A 20,025-nucleotide genomic window follows, 5' to 3' on the forward strand; every position below is an offset into this window, starting at 1 on the left:
TTTTTGGAAAAAAAGGGTTTTGTCCCATTAAATGATTAATAAATATTTTTATTCAATTCAGATGAAACACCCATTACTTAACCTACTTAAAAAAGAGTCTTCATTGTCAAACCAGTCAATCAAAACTTTCTTCCTGAAAAAACCTGCCTTCAATTTTCTGTTAAACATGTTAATATGCACTTCAAGGAGTATTGTAAATACACTGCAAAATAAATTCTCAAATGCAGTTTTAAGAGCTAGTTTACTAGAGGCAGTCCTTTTAAAGTGTTATGTACTTAGTGTAATTAATCTGCATTTTTAAGTTAAAAATATTTTTAAATCTGTTTCTAACTAACTTACAATAGTGCAATATAATCTGCATCTTGATAATGAAATTACTTATGTAAGAGAAATGTAATTTTTTAAAAAAAGATTTTTTTTGTAAGTGTACACTGCTGTGCACGTTGAACTCCAACAATTGGCATTAGGGTGTAATTAAATAAAAAATCATGTATGTAATAGAAATAACTTCATTAACTTTATAAACAGGAATATACCGTTGAAACTGATCATTCCAGTAGCTAGCTTAATTTTTATTTTTTTGCCAATATGAGGTAAAGAATACTAAACATTTTATGAGATGATTGACTACACTTAGAGGAAATATTTCATAATATATAATTGAACAGATATTTTAATAATGGAATGGAACACTAAACCTAAAAAATATTGTGTAAGATGTCATCTGTAGGTTTAAGCCAATATAACTTAAAACATAGTTTGTATTCCCAGAAAAAATTCAGTTGCATTTAAATTAATGTGTCACTAGGTTGTACTACTGTTTTGGCTGTTTGAAAGTATTTTGTTTCTATTTAAATAAATCTTTAGTGTGATTGTTTAGAATATAACTTGCTATTCTCTTTCCAGACTATAGATCTCCAAAGTATTACATTCTTTCACAGAATTAATAGAAAATTCCCATTTCCTTAGCCCACTCTATATAATATATTCCATTTCTGATGTCATCATTCTTGCCTACGAGAAAGATTAAGACAAAAACTAAACTAAACTAAATAAAAACTAGGAAGCCTTAAGATGGCTTTATGGTGGCTGATGAATCATTTCCTTGTTTGAAACCATGAAAAGTTTTAAACCTCAGGGTAATGCTCCCTATTAAGATTCTTGAAGAGTGAGTTGTCACTTCTAAAGTAAGAAAAGGACTTTCTGGAAAGAGGAACCTGCATGAAACTGTAAAGAGCCTGCATGGATTTGAAGATATGAAAATGTAGCTATTTCTTTTTTGCTTGTTAGGTGGAGATACATAGGATTACAAATACTAATGATGACATCTTTGTTTTGCAGCTGTCGTGAGTGCCATCCCTGTGCCAACCCTAGAAAGTGCCCAGTACCCAGGAATCCTTCCATCGCCCACATGTGGATACCCCCACCCACAGTTCACCCTCCGGCCTGTGCCATTCCCTACACTGTCAGTGGACCGAGGTTTCACAGCAGGAAAAAGTTAGTGTATTGCATTTTCCTTTCTTTTTACTAAGAACAAATGATTAATACCAAGGATGTCTTGTCAAGTGTGTAGCATTTGGATGTTCTTATCCTTTGGAAAGATTGATATACCTATGACCTGGGTACTAGAATTTTCTTTTCTAGCATGGTCAGTTTTTGAACCCTGTTTACATGCTTTGGGACTGATTTTCTAGGAGTCCTCAATAGTCTATTGCACTAACATGGGGCGTCCTGAGGAAACAAAGGTTAACTGGTTCAGTAAAACAGTGATGTGACGGATGCTTGAAATTAATATGTTCTGTGATTTGGGAAGTTAATAAGGAAATGACTGTCCTCCAACATAATCTTAAGTGCTTCTTGGTTATAAGTAAAGCTATCTCATTGATTTTCCTTATGAACCAATACCTGGAGGAAAGCTTTAGCTTTCCTTAGTTAAATCAGGTCAGCAGTACCTTTTCATCTTTAAGAAATGGTTATTGGAAATGAAAAATTCTCAGAGTGGTATTTCATCTGTTTTTATGTATTTATTTTTCCAGTTTTAATGAGATATAATTGACATTTAACATTGTATAAATTTAAGGTGTACAAAGTGTTGATTTGATACATTTATATATTGCAAACTGATTACCACCATAACCAACTCCCACATCATGTCATATAAGCATTTCTTTTTTGTGGTAAAAATATTTAAGAGCTACTCTCTTAGCAACTTTCATGTGTATAATACAGTATCATTAGCTATAATCACTATGCTGTACATCAGATCCCCAGAACTTATTCATCTTATAACTGCAAGTATATACTCTGACCAACATCTCCTCTTTTCGCTCAGCAACCCAGCCCCTGGTAAACATCATTCTAGTTTCTATTTTATGAGTTTGACTTTTTCAGATTCCATGTATAAGTGATAGTATACGAGGGTGAGTCAAAAGTTATCCATACTCCAGTTATATCAAAACTTCTGCTGGCTGCACTGTCTTATCAGCACTTTCCATTCAAGGCTACTGATTTGCATTTCCCTAATGATTAGTGATGTTGAGCACCTGTTCATATATCTGCTGATCTTTTGTATATCCTCTTTGAAAAAATGTCCATTCAGTTCCTCTGCCCATTTTTTAATCACATTTGCTATTGACTTGCATGAGTTCTTTATATTTTTTGGATATTAACTACTTATCAGATATTTGATTTGTAAGAATTTTCTCCCCTTACCTTTTCATTTTCTTTCTGTGTAGAAGCTTTTTAATTTGATATAGTTCCATTTCCTTATTGTTGCATTTGGTGCCTTTCCTTTTGGTGTCAAAACAAAAAAATCATTGCCAAGTCCAACATCTAAATTTTCTTCCAGGAGTTTTACAGTTCCAGGTCTTATGTTCAAGTCTTTAATCCATTTTGAGTTTATTTTTGCAGATGGTACAAGATAAGGGTTCAGTTTCATTCTTTCACATGTGACTATTCAGTTTTCCCACCACCATTTATTGAAGAGACTATTCTTTCCCCATGATATATTACTGGATTCCTTGTTAAATATTAGTTGATTTTATATGTGGGGATATATTTGGGCTCTCAATTCTGTTCCGTTGGTCTGTGTCTGTTTATATGCTAATACTATACTGTTTTAATTACTGTAGTTTTGTAGTATAGCCTGAAAACAGGAACTGTGATGCCCCCAGCTTTGTTCTTAAGATTGCTTTTGGCTATTCAGAGTTCCATACAAATTTTAGGATTTTTTTTTTCTATTTCTGTAAAAATGACATTGGAATTACAGTAGGGACTGCATTGAATATATAGATGGCTTTGGGTAGTAATTTTAACAATATTAATTCTTCCAATCTATGAGCACAGGCTATCTTTCCACTTTTTGTGGCTTGTTCAGTTTCTTTCATCAAAGTCTTGTGGTTTTCAGTGTATAGCTCTTTCACCTCCTTGATTAACTTTATTCCTAAGTATTTTGTTCTTTTTGATGCTATTGCAAGTGAGGTTGTTTTCTTAATTTCTCTTTCTGATAGTTTGTTGTTAGCGTATAAAAATGCAACTGATTTTTGTATATTGTTTTTGTATCCCAAGAGTAGTATTTCATTTGTTTCAAGGAATGTAGGAATGGAGAGAACGTCTCAAGCTATTATATGCGCCCTGGTGATTTTTTCCTGTGCCATTTGGCTTTTTTTTTTTTTCTTCAAGCACAGCATTTTAAAATCGATTTTATGGCATTCTTCTCTTAGTTACGAACAGGTGACTCAGCAGCTCCTGTGAGATAGGATATTTCGTAATAGATAAGATGGTAACAGCAATAAAATATATTTGTGGGGTAGCTATATTTTTTCCAACCCAACAGGGACAGCTCTAAGAAATCATAAATCATCTAGATGTAGCAAGGTTAGAATTAAAAGGCATCAAAAATCTGCCAAAAGAGAATTAGATTTTTCTTTTTCTCACTGCACATCATATCTAGAGAATAGAGTTGTGTGCAGAAACTCTAAGAAGAAAAGCCTCCCAAACCATATTGAAGGAATTTAAATAAGAAATATGTGAGAAATCCAACAACTCAAAATTTCCGAATCCCAAGACAACTAGGACGATGATTCCAGTCAAAGAATTAGAACCCACAAGTCCCTTCTTCAATTTCTGAAATGAACTGTATCCAATAGAAAAGAGAGGTTTGTAGTTTTAGTTTAGTTTTCTTCTCATTGGTTTATTGTTTACTACTTTCTTTTGATTTCATTTATATTCTCTAACTTTAAAAGGAAGTATAAGAATGGCATTTATCTGTTCATTCCAGCAAGGCTGAGACAGCCAAAGTTCACTACTTTCTTTAAAACTAGAAATTAACTATTTTATTCATGGGTGTTCCTGTAAATTCTTTTCTGTTTTTAAAGCATCATCTTCTTCTGAAAACTCAACATCCCACTTACTCTTTGCTTTCTCTCTTGATCTGGTACAGCATGCAAAACTGTCTCATTAAACCATGGGGAAAATGATTCCAAAAGTTAAATTTCAATGAAAAAGAAAACAATAAGTGAACTAGTATAAAATTTGTTTTCATCGTGGTTAAGGACCACAGATTTGCTTATATCTGTGGCTAGTCTCATGTACCACTATGGTGCAAAATTTTGATAGTGGGAGACACTGTGCATATCTGGAGTCAGAGGGTAACTCTGTATGTTCCATTCAATTTTGCTATGAACCTAAAAACTGCACTAAAAAATAAGATCTATTAGAGAGAAAGGAAGGAAAGGAGGGAGGGAGGGAAAAGGAAGGGAGGAAAATTTAATCTCCTTAGGAGGTTTTTATTTTGTTTATTTAATAGTAAGAATTATTTTTTAAGCTCTTTATTGGAGTATAATTGTTTTCCATTGTTCTGCCAGTTTCTGCTGTACAACAAAGTGAATCATATATACATATATCCCCATATCCCCTCACTCCCATGACTCCTTCCCACCCTCCCTATCCCAGCCCTCTAAGTCATCACCCGTCATTGAGTTGGTCTCCCTGTGTTATGCAGCAGCTTCCCACTAGCTATCTATTTTACATTTGGTAGTGTAATATGTCAGTGCTACTCTCTCACTTTGTCCCAGCTTCCCCTTCGCCCTCCCCCCACCCCGTGTCCTCAAATAAATTTGATTATATAACTGTTATATAATGCAAACATAAAATACATAATGTAACTATTATATAAAGTTATCCAAATAAAGGATTCTTAACAGAATTCTTAGTTTAATAATTCTTGAATCTCATCTAAAATCAAAAGGCATAGACATTCTACTCCTGGCCAACATTTCATAGATTTTTTAAATCTATACTCAGTCATTCTTCAAGTATATTTTGACCAAAGCTATGTGCAGTGCAAAAGGTATGGGAACTGATATGTGTTTCCAACTGATTGCTTAGCAACGGAAAAAAAAAAAAGCATCCTCTTTTCTAGGAAACTAAATATTCTCTAAATCACTGTCAGAAACAGTTAACTTCCAGCCATTCAGTATCGGTTTCTAAATGCCTTGGAGAACACTAAACATCCCTGTTCTCTCTCAAGCAGAAAACATTTCATGTCTCTGGCTAGAGATGTCTTATTAGTCACCTTGAAAAACAGCGAAAGGCACGCAGAGGAAAAGAAACATTTGACTGTGTGAAGTGGGGCGACTCTCCTTCCTCAAAAGTTATCAGAAAGACCTTTGAGTTTGAGAGATGAATCACTAACAACCCCACACCCCCCACAAAGACTGCTGCTTTCTGAAGACACAAATAAAGCTGAATTTCTCCCCTCCCGTAAGGAAAGGAAAGATATAGGATATAGTACATTTGCATAGCATATATTCAGTGGTCCACGGATAAAGATTTATACAGTTGTGATGGACAAATCTTTCCTCTTCCTACTAATGTACTGCAGTTCTGCCCTTAGCCCCAGTAGGCAAGGGAACTGGCCTTTGGCAAACAAGGAAAAGTGCTGTATTTTGAAAACTTCAGATAATCATCTTGAGGTCTCATTTCTACAAATCAGTATAAAATCAGTGGTCCCATTTCCTCAACTTTGAAACAGGTGCTAGAGAAGAGTATATGATTTCCACTCTTGTTTTCAGTGTGGGCATTGTCTTAGTGAGAGTGTTGGTCAACTTTATCCATGTTACTTTTCTGCGCCACCTCTCCCCAGAATTGGAAATCAATTACCAAACGGAACTTGCCCTAAATAAAATCAGCACAGTGGAGTTCATGAACTTTTCTCTAGGGTCTTTAAACAAAATCCAGGCTGTGAGGGATTGGGGTTACTCAGGAATATTGCCTGATGCTATTCTTCTAAGACTGAGTGGATTTGGTTCCTAGAAATGTTCAAATTTTGAAGTATCTTTGCTTAGAGTTAATGTGCTATATTTCTTTCAATTGTTGCAATTTTAGATAGAAGAAAAATCCTCATTTCCATTTTTTCAATATTTTTGCCAGTTATTCTGTAGCAATTATTTATGTGTTGACATTAATTACTATAAAGTGCCTTGAGATTTGACTCTGCTGTGTAATTGTATGCTATTTGTACAATGCATCCCTACTGTTTCATCATTTGAAAACGAGTGCCTTGCCAGTACATATTTGATTCTCACTTTAGTCTCTGAATTGCAGGGAGGCTGTAGTTCGTGGGCAAAAGGAGGTTTTCTTTGCTTTTCAGAGCTCTTAGCACAGCTAAATGTCATGTCACAGAGCCAGTTTGTTTCACATAGGTGTCCTGAAGCTGGCACCTGAACTGGCCAAATGGGATCATCTGAAATTAGAGCTTTTCTCCAGTGGAGCAGTTGCTATTGCGTTTGTTTGAGAATTTTTTCACTGCCTTAAATGTCAGCCAGTCTAAAAGGCTTTTTTTTTTCTCTTCTGTAAAGTATAAGAATTATGAATTGTCTATGGAAAACGTGTACCTTGTCCATAGTATTAGGTATTAAGCAAAATCAACATTTTGAACAAAACAAAAAGAGTCCCTTATGCATTCCTGATATATTCAGTCTTGAAGCTGGACCCTCCCATTCCCACCTAGCACATTAGATTAGGCACTTTCCTTTTCACTATGTGGTACTAAGTATTGATTTTGCTAAACAGCTGGTCCATTGGTATCAAGCCACCCTCAAAGTCAAGAACTACATTGTGGTGTTCCCAGTGGGAATCATGGTGGCCAACTGGAAACTCTGGAATGGAGGATGAGGCATGCCCAGCATTTTTCTTTTCAGATATGCTAAAGAGAAGGGGAATTGGGAGCACCCCCCCTAAAATTCACTGAAGCCAACAGAATTCATGTGAAGCCTGAGGTTTTAAGTAACTAAATTTTAGAAGACTAAAAAATGCATGTAAGTTTTATTAAGCCTATCATCACGATAATATTTTAACACAGATATCTTTCATCTCAAAAATGTAGAAGACATAGAAAAGGAAAATATGAAGGAAGGAATGAAGGAAAGAAAGACATCACAAAACATTATTTCTGTTACAACTAAAGCAGTTTTCAAAATATGGTATGGATTTACTGCATCCAATCCATCCTCAAAGAGAGAATTACTTATGGCAGTTTTCTGAGGAAAATTGTCAAGTTTCTTTTCCAGGAGAGGCATTTTTAATATGATGATGTGGCCCCTTTAATAAAAACCAGCCCTTTGGTAATAAAGAAGGACCTAGTCGTAGGTTCTTGCACCTGCTTCTCTCTGATCTAGAGCTGAGAGACAGTGTATTTTTATTTGGACAATTGACCATTGGTCACTTGTTCCTTTAGACTAAATACGAGTCCAGAGTAAAACCTGCATAATTTCCTCTGTTTCTAAAACTATACCCTCAACCACCTAATTATATCATCTTGATTGAACACAGATACACACATGTTCCTCTTTCCCTTTACATTCTTAAAAGCAGTTTAGCTGCTTATAGCATCTACCTCAAGCCCCCATTCCCTTTTGCCTTTAGAACCAACATCCCCAAAGACTTGCCTTAATGTTTTCCTTGCAGCCCCATACTTTAACCTTGAGATTGTACATGCACGTGTTTCTCCTCTCCATCTTTGATAAGATTTCCTAGCCTAGAGATAAAGATACTTCTCAAATTACTCCTGCCCTCAGAGTTCTATACAGTTTGCTGGATTACGTTTTCCTTATTTGCAGAAATCTTTAAGTCTTTGCCCATTTTCTCATTCTGGTTGCTATGCGGCTACGTCTGTCCTCAGCTAACCCTGTATGTCCCCACCTCATCTTTGAATGGGGTAAGCCCAAAGCCCCTCAGTGACTCAGAGAACCTCTAACCCTTTCAAATATAGAAAAATGAGTTTCACTATCAAAGACCCTCTGCAGGCACATTTCACTTTCGCATATCTTTAATATTATATCTTGGTCTTTTGTATCTTCAGTCTCCACCCCCTTCAGCATTATCAGATTTTCTCTCTATCTTTTCTGTCCTTTGCTGACCTCACCAAGCCTCCCAGAGAGGTGTCTCAAAATTATCTCACAAACTAATTATCTTGAAATATTTCCTGCTTAGAAATTCTCTTTCAAAAGTGAGAGATTATCTTCTATCACTGTATTTTTTCCACTTTACCCGATAGTACTTTTTTAAGAAATAAGTCATCAGAAATACTCTTCATCCGCACTTATACCTACTATGCCACTCTGTTCATTTGCAATTTATTTTGGATTTGTGGACTCCAAATATGAATGAATAAAGTCTAATGACAGTGTCTTTAGCATGAGAAGCTGCCTGGCCAGTATTGTAGTCCAACTCAGCTGTGTTCTCTGGAGAAAAGGTGTGTTTCCACATACAAAACTGTCCAAATAACCAAACGCTGTTACAACCGACTATGTGAAACCTCTTCAACCATAGTAATCTGACTGAAAATTACGTTTGCTACCAAAGAGGAAAAATTGCAATTCTGCATTCAGGCAACTTGTTTCAGCAGAGTCATCTCTCATATAACTTCTTAGATGGATGTGCTTCTATTTTGTTATGGAAGATAATGATAATGGTTATTATTCATATCATTCTATTAGCAATGCCTTGAGCATTTGTGTGACAGTTGACATGGCATGTTTAAATCACAGAAGAATTGGCATATTGGCTGGAAGATAATAATGCAGCTGTAGCCTGGTTTGGTACATTGAATTTCACTGACATTGCCACTTATGAAAGGAGAAATAACTCTTTTTTTCTCGCTTCATCACTCATGATTGCAGGGCCTAGACAATTCAGGCAGTATAGTCAGTGCCGTATATATTTTACTACTCCTCCTGGAAGATAGAGTCCTGTCCTACTGGGTCTATTTCTACTGTTTAAAGGGGCAGTGCTATCACATCCCATAAATATATGAGGGTAGAGGGATGAAAATGTTCTTAACATAAGAATCGATTGGCCAGATCCTGGCATAACTCTTTCAACTGCTGCAGGGGCCCTACAGGTGACTTAGGGAAAGTCCACTTTGCCATGGAATAATGAATGGCATTTCTTGTCTCCATGGCAGCAGTGAGCGAAGGACCAACGACTCAACAGCCACCCATGTTGCCCCCAACTCAGCCTGAGCATCCCAGCAGTGAGGAGGCACCCAGCAGAACCATCCCCACAGCCTGTGTTCGACCAACTCATCCACTCCGCAGCTTCGCTAACCCTTTGCTACCTCCACCAATGAGTGCAATAGAACCGAAAGTCCCCTATACACCGCTTTTGTCTCAGTCAGGTAAGTGCCCATTTGTTTACATTTAAAAGCTTTGTTATCCTTGGTGGCTCTGCTTAAGTGCATGAGGGTTCCTGAGAAGGAATGGATGCAATATACCTTTTTGACGTTGATGATATGCCTGGTGTGCTCGTGTCTTTCACTGATGTTTTGCGGTGCAGCTTTTAAGTATTTGCCTTATAAGCAACTGGCTGGTTGTAGGTGCCTTTGATTCCCTTGGAAAGTTGTTCATTGATCCTGAATGTCAGTCCAATACTTTTGATATGTGCTATAAGTATGTCCACTAGAGAATACTGGAAGAGTTCTTCTGTCTGCCACATGGATTGTAGGATTTAAAGCTAGATTCCAAGACTAGAGTTAAAGGAACAGAAGTCTGCAAAATCACTTTTTTAAAAAACTCATGTAAGTCTCATAATTCTGCTTTGTTCCTTTTAATAGTCATTTTCCAGGGGTTCTTATTTTAGAGCTCCAAGGCCAGAAAGGAGTATCCGACCAGTGTAGCATCTAACTTCCTAATTTTAGAAATAAAGAAACCAAAACTTAGATAGATAGGAAGTAACATCTCTATGCTGCCTTTCTAAGAAAATCAAGTGGCAGAGAAGAGAACCAGAGTCCCCAGTTCCCAATTCAGTGTTCATTTTATTACCTTAGCTGGTGTCCAGTGAGGCTGAACCAGAGCTCCTTTTTGCTTCTCTTAGGGATCAGGGTGAAGAAGAGGGCAGAGAAAGGGAGAAAGGAAGAAGAAGGAGGAGGGGGAGGAGGGGGGGGGAGGAGGAACAAACAGGATGAAAGACAGGTCAGTAGCTAGATAAGTAGATACATAAAGAACTACATAGTGCTTAAAATTCTTTGGAATGTCGGCATCATTCTTAACAACCCCAGCAAATCAGGCATAAGATAGTAAAGTTCAGTGGTTCCAAGTAAATAGAGATGCCCCCCTAATAGACACAGGCAGCTGGATGGACCACTCTACAGATACATTTGAGTTAGTTTCTGTTACTCAGATCTACACCCACAGCGATTTTAGTCACTCCATTAGTACACAAACCTCACGGTGACTGCTGACACTAGCAAAAATAAGACTGCAATTATGAATGTTAAATTTATATTAATATCACGACTGTATCTTGTTCCTGGCATCATTTTAATCGATTTGTGTATTACCTCTGGTGTTCTCATCATTCATGTGCTGTCTAGTATGGATGCTCAGCTACCAGACCCTGGGAGGTGGAGTAGAACACAGGAGGGGTGTGGGACTCCATCCCTTGAGATGCACGCTGCCTGTCACTCCTGGGCAGGATGGGGTCTTCTCTGACACATAGGCTCACTGCAGCTCCTGACTTCATTTCACAGGAGATGGCTCTTCTAGCCCTAAAGAAGCCCACGCTAGGATTTAAAGCAAGTCTATATTGTCCAAGCCCTTCTCCCACTCCCCACATGTATATCTCATATACATATGATAAGGAGAATCTGCTACTTGGTATTGCCCCAAAGCTATGTGGTCTTTGCTAATTGAGATTGGGACAGTTTGAAGCAAGAACATTCATTTCAAGACGTACCTGTGTCCAGAGCATGCTGCCTGGTGCTTTCTGGCTATACTCAGTTTCCCACTGAAATACCAACCAAGGGAATTGATCTTGGAGGAGACTGGTATTCAGGAGAGATGACAGGTTAATTGCAACTACTACTAATAAGTAACCTTTGTTGAACATGTACTGTGTGACCTGCATGCTTCTGAAGACTTGTAGTGTGGCATATGATCCTCCAAACTTTGTGAGGATGCTACTTTCTTAACCCATTTCATGGACAAAGAAATTGTGACACAGAGCATTTAAGTAGCATATTTAAGTCTACACAGCTAGGGAGTGATGTATATTTTCCCACTTTTTTTTTTAACTGTAGAAAGCATGCATTATGAACTTTTAGGAACCCATTTGTAACTCCTAGCTTATGTCTAACTCATTTAATGACAAAAACAAAGACAATTTTTTAAAGCCTATTAATCTAAAACTGATAAAAAGGAAAAATGAGAAACATCTGAAGTCATTCTGAGTTGGGGAATGCCATTTGCTCACAAGGCTTCTTCCCTCCCATTTTAATGAGGAAAGCTGAGAATTTTATCGAAAGCTTTTTCTGCACCTATTGAGATGATGGTATGGTTTTTATTCTTCAGTTTGTTACCGTGGTGTATCACACTGAGTGATTGTCAATATTGAAAAAACCCTTGCATCCCTGGGATAAATCCCACTTGATCATGGTGTGTGATCCTTTTAATGTATTGTGGGTTTCAACTTGCTAGTGTTTTGTTGAGGATTTTTGCGTCTGTGTTCATCAGTGATATTCGCCTGTAATTTTCTTTTTTGTGTGATATCTGTCTGATTTTGGTATCAGGGTGATGCTGGCCTCATACAGTGAGTTCAGAAGTGTTCCTTCCTCTGCAATTTTTTGGAATAGTTTCAGAAGGATAGGTGTTAACTCTTCGCTAAATGTTTTGTAGAATTCACTTGTGAAGCCATCTGGTCCTAGACTTTCGGTTGTTGAGAGTTTTTTCCATTACTGATTCAATTTCAGTTCTTGTAATTGGTCTGTTCATATTTTCTATTTCTTCCTGGTTCAATCTGGGGAGACTATACCTTTCTGAGAATTTGTCTATTTCTTCTAGAGATGTTTAACTGTTTTATTCTGAGAATACCAATTGTATAACATCAAGAAACTGAAGTGCTATAGCACTTTATACTGTCGACTAGTCTCTCTATTTGGAAGTAAAGGTATTTTTTTAGTAACTATGTTATGCAGAGAAAAAGATAGAAATGATATTCAAAAGTCCATTTGAAATGAAAATTTTGCTGTGACAGTAATGTTTGGTTTCGAACACAAAGTTTGGCAATCAACCCATGCTCCAAGTGATCTATAATAACAAAATATGACCCCAAAATGACCCAATGATTCTAATTTTAGAAAGAACATCTGATAATAGGCAGAAAAAAGCACTTATCATTGTTATTTACTAGTTATTCTTTTCTTCTAGTTACCATAAAACCAAAGCTTTAAAAAAACTGACACACTGTAGCATAAATGTGTATTGTATCTTTAAAAGATGGCAAAGAGAGTTTGTTCTTCTGTCTCTACCCCTATTCTCTCAAATAATAAGCATATTTGAAGAACTGTTCTCTGATCTAATGTCATGCAGGCCAGATCTCATTTTCTTTTATTTCCATTGCACATTTGTAAGTCTTCTTTTGTTTTAATGTTCTTGTTTTTACTGGAACTGTTTCTTAAAACGATCTTTCCTTTCAAAAATTTCCCATATCTCTGGCTTGCGTTTTGGAGGTTGATTTTATATTTTTCATAGTTCCCCTTTAAATGCCACCCTCCCCCATGCATTTGTGGCACACCCCACCATCACTTGGGAATTATTCAATGCCTTTCCCTTTTTTGTTTCTCCATTGTCTGCCTGTGATTCCTGTTCATTTCATAACGTCTTACCTCATGATTTTCAAATAAGTCCTCCCTGCATTGCTCCTGACACATGGTAAATAGTATGCTTTTAAGAAAGGGCTGATGTTTACTTATTCTAATAGAAAAAGAAAATTAGCAGAATGACAAATGTATTAGCTGTGACATTAACTACATGCTTCTTAGTCTAAAAGATGAAATACTTAGAGCTTTTGACAAATTTTAATTCTAAGAAAATCATTACTTTAGTCAAACTGATTGATGAAGTCAAGTCATTGTCTTGTTGGCTTAAAAAAATACCTCAAATAATTTTACTCTGGGTTTCACAATAAAGGACTGCATAATTACTAATGAATTTATCTTTACTTACCACAAGTAATTACTCTAGAATGTGGTAACGTGAGGCATCGCTGTAATTTTTAAAGATCACAGCCAATGAGAAGCTCCTTCTGGTTTGAAACTGTTTACATTATGATCAGTGAAGAAGTTCTCTCTGTCCTCAAATTCCTGTGTGTGGCTTCTCTTGGGCAATGTTATCGACCTGTACCTCAATTTGCCTTCCAAAAAGGCATGCGAAGCTATGTTTGCAGCAGTTTTATATGAGGTATAGGGCATCCCATAATATGCAGTACTGATTTCCATGGAGTTGCAGAGAATTTTGCAGTATTTCTCTCATAAATGGTAATTAGAAAAATCATCCTGTTGTCATAACGACTGACATTCTGCCTACCTGAAAAATACAGATTCTTTCCTTCATTTATTTTTTCCTTCCCCAGCTAGAAATTTAGCTTCCTGGACTCCCAGGTGTTTTATGGTATTTCTTACAATTTTATCATCACCTCATGATAAGTGGTTCCATTTCTTAATGCTTCATCTATAGACATGAATAACTGTGTGGTCTTTACACATATCAGGGAGGCTGCAAATACTGCACTTTGCAAATCACGAATGTGGACATATAAGTGATTTGGCTTAGTCCCCTTTCAGATTAAATAGAAAATGTTTGATGGAGTGTTGGGCTTATGGCATTATAGATCTGGCATAAATTCTACAAAGGGCCAAGATAGGCTGTTTTTTTTTTTTTTTTTTTTTCACTAGTGAAAATTCCTTTTAGCTGTGAACTGATCAGCTGCACTTTAAATGAACCTGGATTAGGAGACCATTTGTCTTCTGAGGCTGTAATTCTAAAGGGAAAGAAAATGTGACCTCTTAAATAGTGACTTTTATATCATAGTGCTGTTTTACAACATTAGCTCCCTGGAGTTCCTGCATCTTTGTAAAGCTGATTGCGTGCTGTATTGTCCTCCATTTACACACTGTATTTCTACATGTTTTTATTTATAAAAGCAAAAACCTAGAACATCCTGATCTTTTCAGTCTTCTAGGGATCAATATGTCAGTGGACATGACAAGACCAAAACTCACTTCATTGTACTGCGAAATTGAGTTTGATTTTCGCTCTGCAAATTGTGGCATGTGCTTCAATTTGTCTGAGGACTGAGGAAAAGGAGTGGGTGGAAGTGGCTGACAGTGGACAGAAAAGGCATTTATATTTTATGGCTAGTTGGGAAATCATGTGTTCCTGCTATAACCTGATCTTGTTGGCAGGCCTCATTTCAGTAAATATGCTATCACACAAAACTGCCAATAAATTAATACATTATTACAGTTCCATTCCCTGAGCCACCTATAGGCCACCATTGCAGGTGTTCATCAAGATTCCACCTGAGTGTTCCATTCTGCTGAAATCAGTCACAGGCAGAGGTCATGGGGGGTCAGACATCCTTTATCAAGTAGAACAAGAAGGTCATTTTTCAGGCCAGTCAGATCAAATATATCATTGGCACAGTTAAGTGGGAGAGATGTGTTGATTTGATGTTATTGGAGCCAACACCACCAATCAATTTCAGAGCAGAAAATTACACTGCCTCCTTTACATTTCATCTAATGTGTAAACTCATCTGTGTGTGTGTGTTTGTTTTTTTATTTGGTTTTCTTTTTCTGTTTTTTTGGTAGGTACCTCCTTGAAATTGTCCTGTCCTCATTCCTAACAGATCTTTTTTTTTAATGAAATTTTATTGGATTTGGTCTAATCATTCTAAATTGCCCCTTGGTAAAATGTAATTAAGTCAAGTTTGCTTTATACATCACCAATATTTGTAACTCTGGAACCTACTTGGTGTTTTAATAAAATACTATTTCCTTTAGTATGGTGTTCCAGTATTTAAATAGGAAAAATCTCTGCTAGCTGCCTCAAAGAGAGGGAAATCATTTCTAGAAGACACTTTATGAGTAAGCCATATGACTGGTACCTCACTTATAAATGACAAAAGTGAAGCCTAAAAAGGTTAAGCAGCTTGCCGAAGGTCAGCAATTGAGCTAATGGCCAAGTTTAAAGAATTCAGAGAAATAAAATGTTGAAGAAAAATAAAGGATTTTAGTTAGCCTTTGTGCTGTGAGTTGTTATTCTTAGATTGACTTTTTCCCTACAAGCAGGCTTCTAGGATGATTCTAGTTATTAAATATCCCTCAGAAAGAATTGTTTTATAGCAGGTAGGTTACTTATTTAGCTTAGTGTCTGAGTAAATGTTTTATTCCTTTATGTGGGGTAGATGGAGGAAATGAGTTATAGCAAGAGCAGTAAGTAGCCAGAAGTCTGGAATAGCTCCTGTCAAAGTCACCTGTCCAGCCTGCCAGATTCCTCTACAAGAAGGCAAGGAGCCAAGGAGCTGACATCTGTTGCTTTTACACCATGCACCATGGATGGCCGGGGCTTTGGAGTCCAATAATAAAATTAAGATGAGCAGAAGGAAGTGTAAAACAAAGATAAAAGTTAACACACATGAGAATATTACTCAGATTGTGGGTTAGAACATGTGAAGGTCAGTGAGAGTGAAAAAGGAAAGGCTGGTACGTTTTAGAACTGCAAAAAGCTATTGGGAAGAGAGGGGGAATGAGCACCATTGAGTCAAAATTTGAGTCCTTTTGGTCAAACTTTTGTGCAATTAAAAAAAAAAGAAAATATTATACCAAGAATTGTTACATCATAAATAAAATTGAGGCTAATTATCAACTTTATGCAGTTACACTCTAGGGTTAAAGTATTGCATTGCTATCTAGATAATCATAAAGAAAATGAAAACACATCTATTTGCAGAACTTTGTTACCTAGTAGACTATATAATTTGAAACATATAATCTAAGAAGAATGTCCTTGGATTATACTTGGGAGTGGTGGTCTTGTGGGTGACAGAGAATGATGGATGAAAATGTGAGGAACAAGCTGCTGTCAAGACAGCAGTTATTCCTCTCACATTTCCTAAGAACCTGCTAGACCACATGGTTAACTACTGCTCTACAGATTTTGTTATTTATGAAATATCTCGAGGATCAAAGTGTCTTTTTAAAAATCAGCTTAGGTGAAACCAGTAGGGTTAATGCTTTACATTTTGTTGACCATTTTCAGTTTATAAAGGATATTTCCAAATGAGTTCATGTCTACCTGAGAAGTAACTATTATCACCATTATTGATGCAGAGGTTGAATAACTTGCACCTGTTTCAGGATCAAGTGTCATTGCTCTTTGGACCTTTATACAAACCCTTACACATCATGAACACTCAGTAAATATTTGTGGAGTGGTCAGAATAGAATAATAAAGGTACGAGCCAGAAATTAAGTTCAGATCTTCAATCTCAATTTAAAGATGATTATAGGTGAAGTAAGGCAATTTGAGAGTTGGTAAAAGGATTAGATGTTGATGATAAGGGAAGATGAAATGATTTCTAAATTCACGACCATTTGATCATAAAACGCTAAATGTTCTGAACTCTGAATAACAACTTCTGCTAAAGTTGAGTTAAATTACATACAGTGAATAAAGCAATAGTAAGCCACCACCCCTGGAAATTCTATCCAGTAATTTAACTTATTGAAAATAAATACACATGCAGTGACATCCATATTACATTGGAGAAGAACAGCATCCCTTTATTCCTAAAAGGAGGGAGTGAGGCTCAGTGCAAATAGAGTTCCGAGGACTAGTCTCTCCATTTTGCCAGTTATGGAATTTGCTCCCCTGATTCCTACTAATTCTCATCTGTGAAATTAGACACACTCTCCCCTTCAAGGAAGAATGAAATTTTCTAGCAAGAAAGATTTTCTAGCAATCCTAATTACTGCAGAAATAAGGGTAGACATTCTCTCTGTATGTCTTTTTTGCTTTGTGAAAGAGTATCAGTAAGAGAAAGGTTTTCCTTTGAATAAAGATTCTGAGCTACACACTGTGCATCTTAAGTCTTCTAAGTGTTTGACAGAGTTCCTTATAGTTCATCAGTTCGTGTCAGATCCCAGTTGCTTTCTTTGGGAGCAGACAGAAATTTTGAAACAGACGAAAAGTGTTCACATAAATCTCTGTATTAATGGACTACTGAAAATGGGTTGTGAAAAATCTGACACACTGAAAAGTCTCTTGTGATTAAAAATAAGTGAGAATTTAACCACCAGCAAACTATTTCCAAAGATATGACCTGTAGTATGTAAGAATGTATAAAAACCACTTAAAGATCCTACTTCATCTGAATGTTTATAACTTTTATCTTATTGGCAGGGGCTTAATGGGAAATTCAAGTGCCATGTTAAACATCTTATGTGCTTCTAGATGTGCTTCTAAGACTTTCATCTTAGGCTTGCAGGAGGACTGATGTTCCTATTGCCAGAATCTCTTTATTTACCAGAATATCAAAGCTTTCAGAGTAGAATACCTTTATCTTTTGTGGTAAAAGAGATTCCAACAAACTTTTTTTTTTTTAATAGGCAGTAAGCCCAATTGACTTGGTGGTACTTATAACGACTGCAGTTACTTATAACAGCTACTCCAAATTGCCCTTCTTAAATATTTTTCTTTCACATTTCCCATCCTCTTACCCAGTTGTTTGTATCTTTCTATTTCTGTGGTCATCTGAGTCATGATTTTTAATAGAAACAACATATTTCAAACTACAATAATGTGTTTACCTAGTGTATCTTTAAAGCCTGAGATTGTTGGTTTAACCTTTAGGTTCGGTAGATGTTGCATTTAATATTATAGTTATTTGTTTTCTTCTTGGCTCCTCTCTGGAGTGGTACTTCAGTTAGTTAATAGAAACAGAGTGCTTTGGGCATACGAGTCTGAGCTGATGCCTTCTGTGGTGCACGACGGAAGGCAGGAAGGTGAAGTTTGGTGAGAATTTGGCCAGTCTTCCTGGTCTCTTTGGCAGAAGCAAAGTATGACTGAAAGAGGACTTACAGGAGGAAAATGATAAAATCCACTAGGACCCAGCTCCCCTGCTCATTGGCTAGGTTGACCTCGACTAACTCTTTTACCATCTGTGCTTCCATTCTCCACAACTATAAATGCGGAGAATAAAATCTAGCCTGGAAAGAGTTTCATTTTCCTAAGGGAGTCAAAGCATGTAAACATGAGTGATGCTAGTTAAAAATGTTAGCACTGAATCCAGGAGCTTCTGATTTAATAGAATCTGGAGACCACATTGCCGTATAAATTGGGCCCAGTGAAGTTTCCAGTGCCTTATAATAAGAGGCAGTGTGTTATGTAGAAGGGGGTTTAAAAGTACATTTTAATGGTTCAGTGGCTGGTGAAACAAGACCTAACCCCTGAAGGTTGTATCTCACCACAAGTATATGTATCACAGAAGGGGCAGCCAATGAAATGGGCCCTTGCTTGGAAGACAGAATGGTCTTGAGCAGAGAATTTCAGAATGGCTCAGAGCTGTCTGAATATCATTTCTTAAGTCTAGAGAGAAGCATGGCCTCTTTCAGTTAAACAGGTCTTGCTCTTAAATCATAAATCCATCCAACAGCCATGAAACTATTTCCCACTAGCCCATTTAAATGACCAAACTGCATCGGGTATCATCCCCCCTCCAATTTCTTAATCTGTCTCTCCACCCATTGTTATGAATGTCTGTTCCTCAAGCCCACTAAGGATTTATGTCCAGTAGGTGTACAGATTTGGTAACGTGCCTGATTTCCTCTCACTCATAAACACTGCATCTCCTGAGTTGCTTCTCATGATGAACCAATTTAATATGACTAAAGCCTCTGGAATTTCCAAGGTCCCCCCTCTCACTTCCAGCTTATCTAGTCCCTGCCCTAACCTTCTGCAAAGAGAATAGCAGAGCAAAGAAGAGTAAGAAGTGAAGACCAGGAAGCGAGCTATTGAAAGTGAGAAAAGGGATATTTCTCATCAAACACATGTAAAATATTGCTACCAGCTTTCTCTTCTCATTTACAAATAATACATATGTTCTTTTTTAAAGTTTTTTTAAATTGAATGTTGTGTTTATTTCTGCTGTATAGCAAAGTGATTCAGTTATACGTGTGTGTGTGTACATTCTTTGTTATATTCTTTTCCATTATGGTTTATTTCAGGATATTGAATACAGTTCCCTGTGCTCTACAGTAGGACCTTGTTGTTTATCCATTTACAAATAATATATATGTTCTATTAAGAATATTATAGTATGACTCATTTTCAAATGTGATTTGAGACATGTTTTTAATTCCAAACTCTCCATGAATATGACTATGTAAGCAGAGCTTCTCAAATCTTAGATGCCTAGGAATCACCTGCAGAGCTTAATAAAATGCAGGTTCTGATTCAGTAGACCTGGAAGAGGGCCTGAGATTCTCCATTTCTAAGAAGATATTCATGTGAAGCAGATTTTGCCCTTCTGTAGATCCTGTTTTGAGTAGTGTGATTCTAAAACAGATCATGTGTTCTTCACCTGGAGTTCAGGGAAGAATGTGTGGGTCTAGTAACTCATTTGAAATTAAATTTACATTTGCGTGTCTGTGCGTGTGTGTGTGTATGTGTGTGTGTATTTTTTCTA

At 36.7% G+C, this 20,025-nt stretch overlaps 1 protein-coding gene across 1 annotated transcript in view; it reads left to right on the plus strand.

Moving 5' to 3' along the window:
- Positions 1–20,025, plus strand: part of DCC (DCC netrin 1 receptor) — a 798,936-nt gene that overhangs the window by 739,618 nt on the left and 39,293 nt on the right. Inside the window, exons 27-28 of the mRNA XM_057698213.1 lie at positions 1,342–1,497; positions 9,467–9,679. Coding sequence (XP_057554196.1) covers positions 1,342–1,497; positions 9,467–9,679 — 369 coding nt within the window. The remainder of the gene's footprint in view (positions 1–1,341; positions 1,498–9,466; positions 9,680–20,025) is intronic.

This window comes from Hippopotamus amphibius, chromosome 11, assembly GCF_030028045.1.
Source record: "Hippopotamus amphibius kiboko isolate mHipAmp2 chromosome 11, mHipAmp2.hap2, whole genome shotgun sequence".
Lineage (NCBI taxonomy): Eukaryota > Metazoa > Chordata > Mammalia > Artiodactyla > Hippopotamidae > Hippopotamus > Hippopotamus amphibius.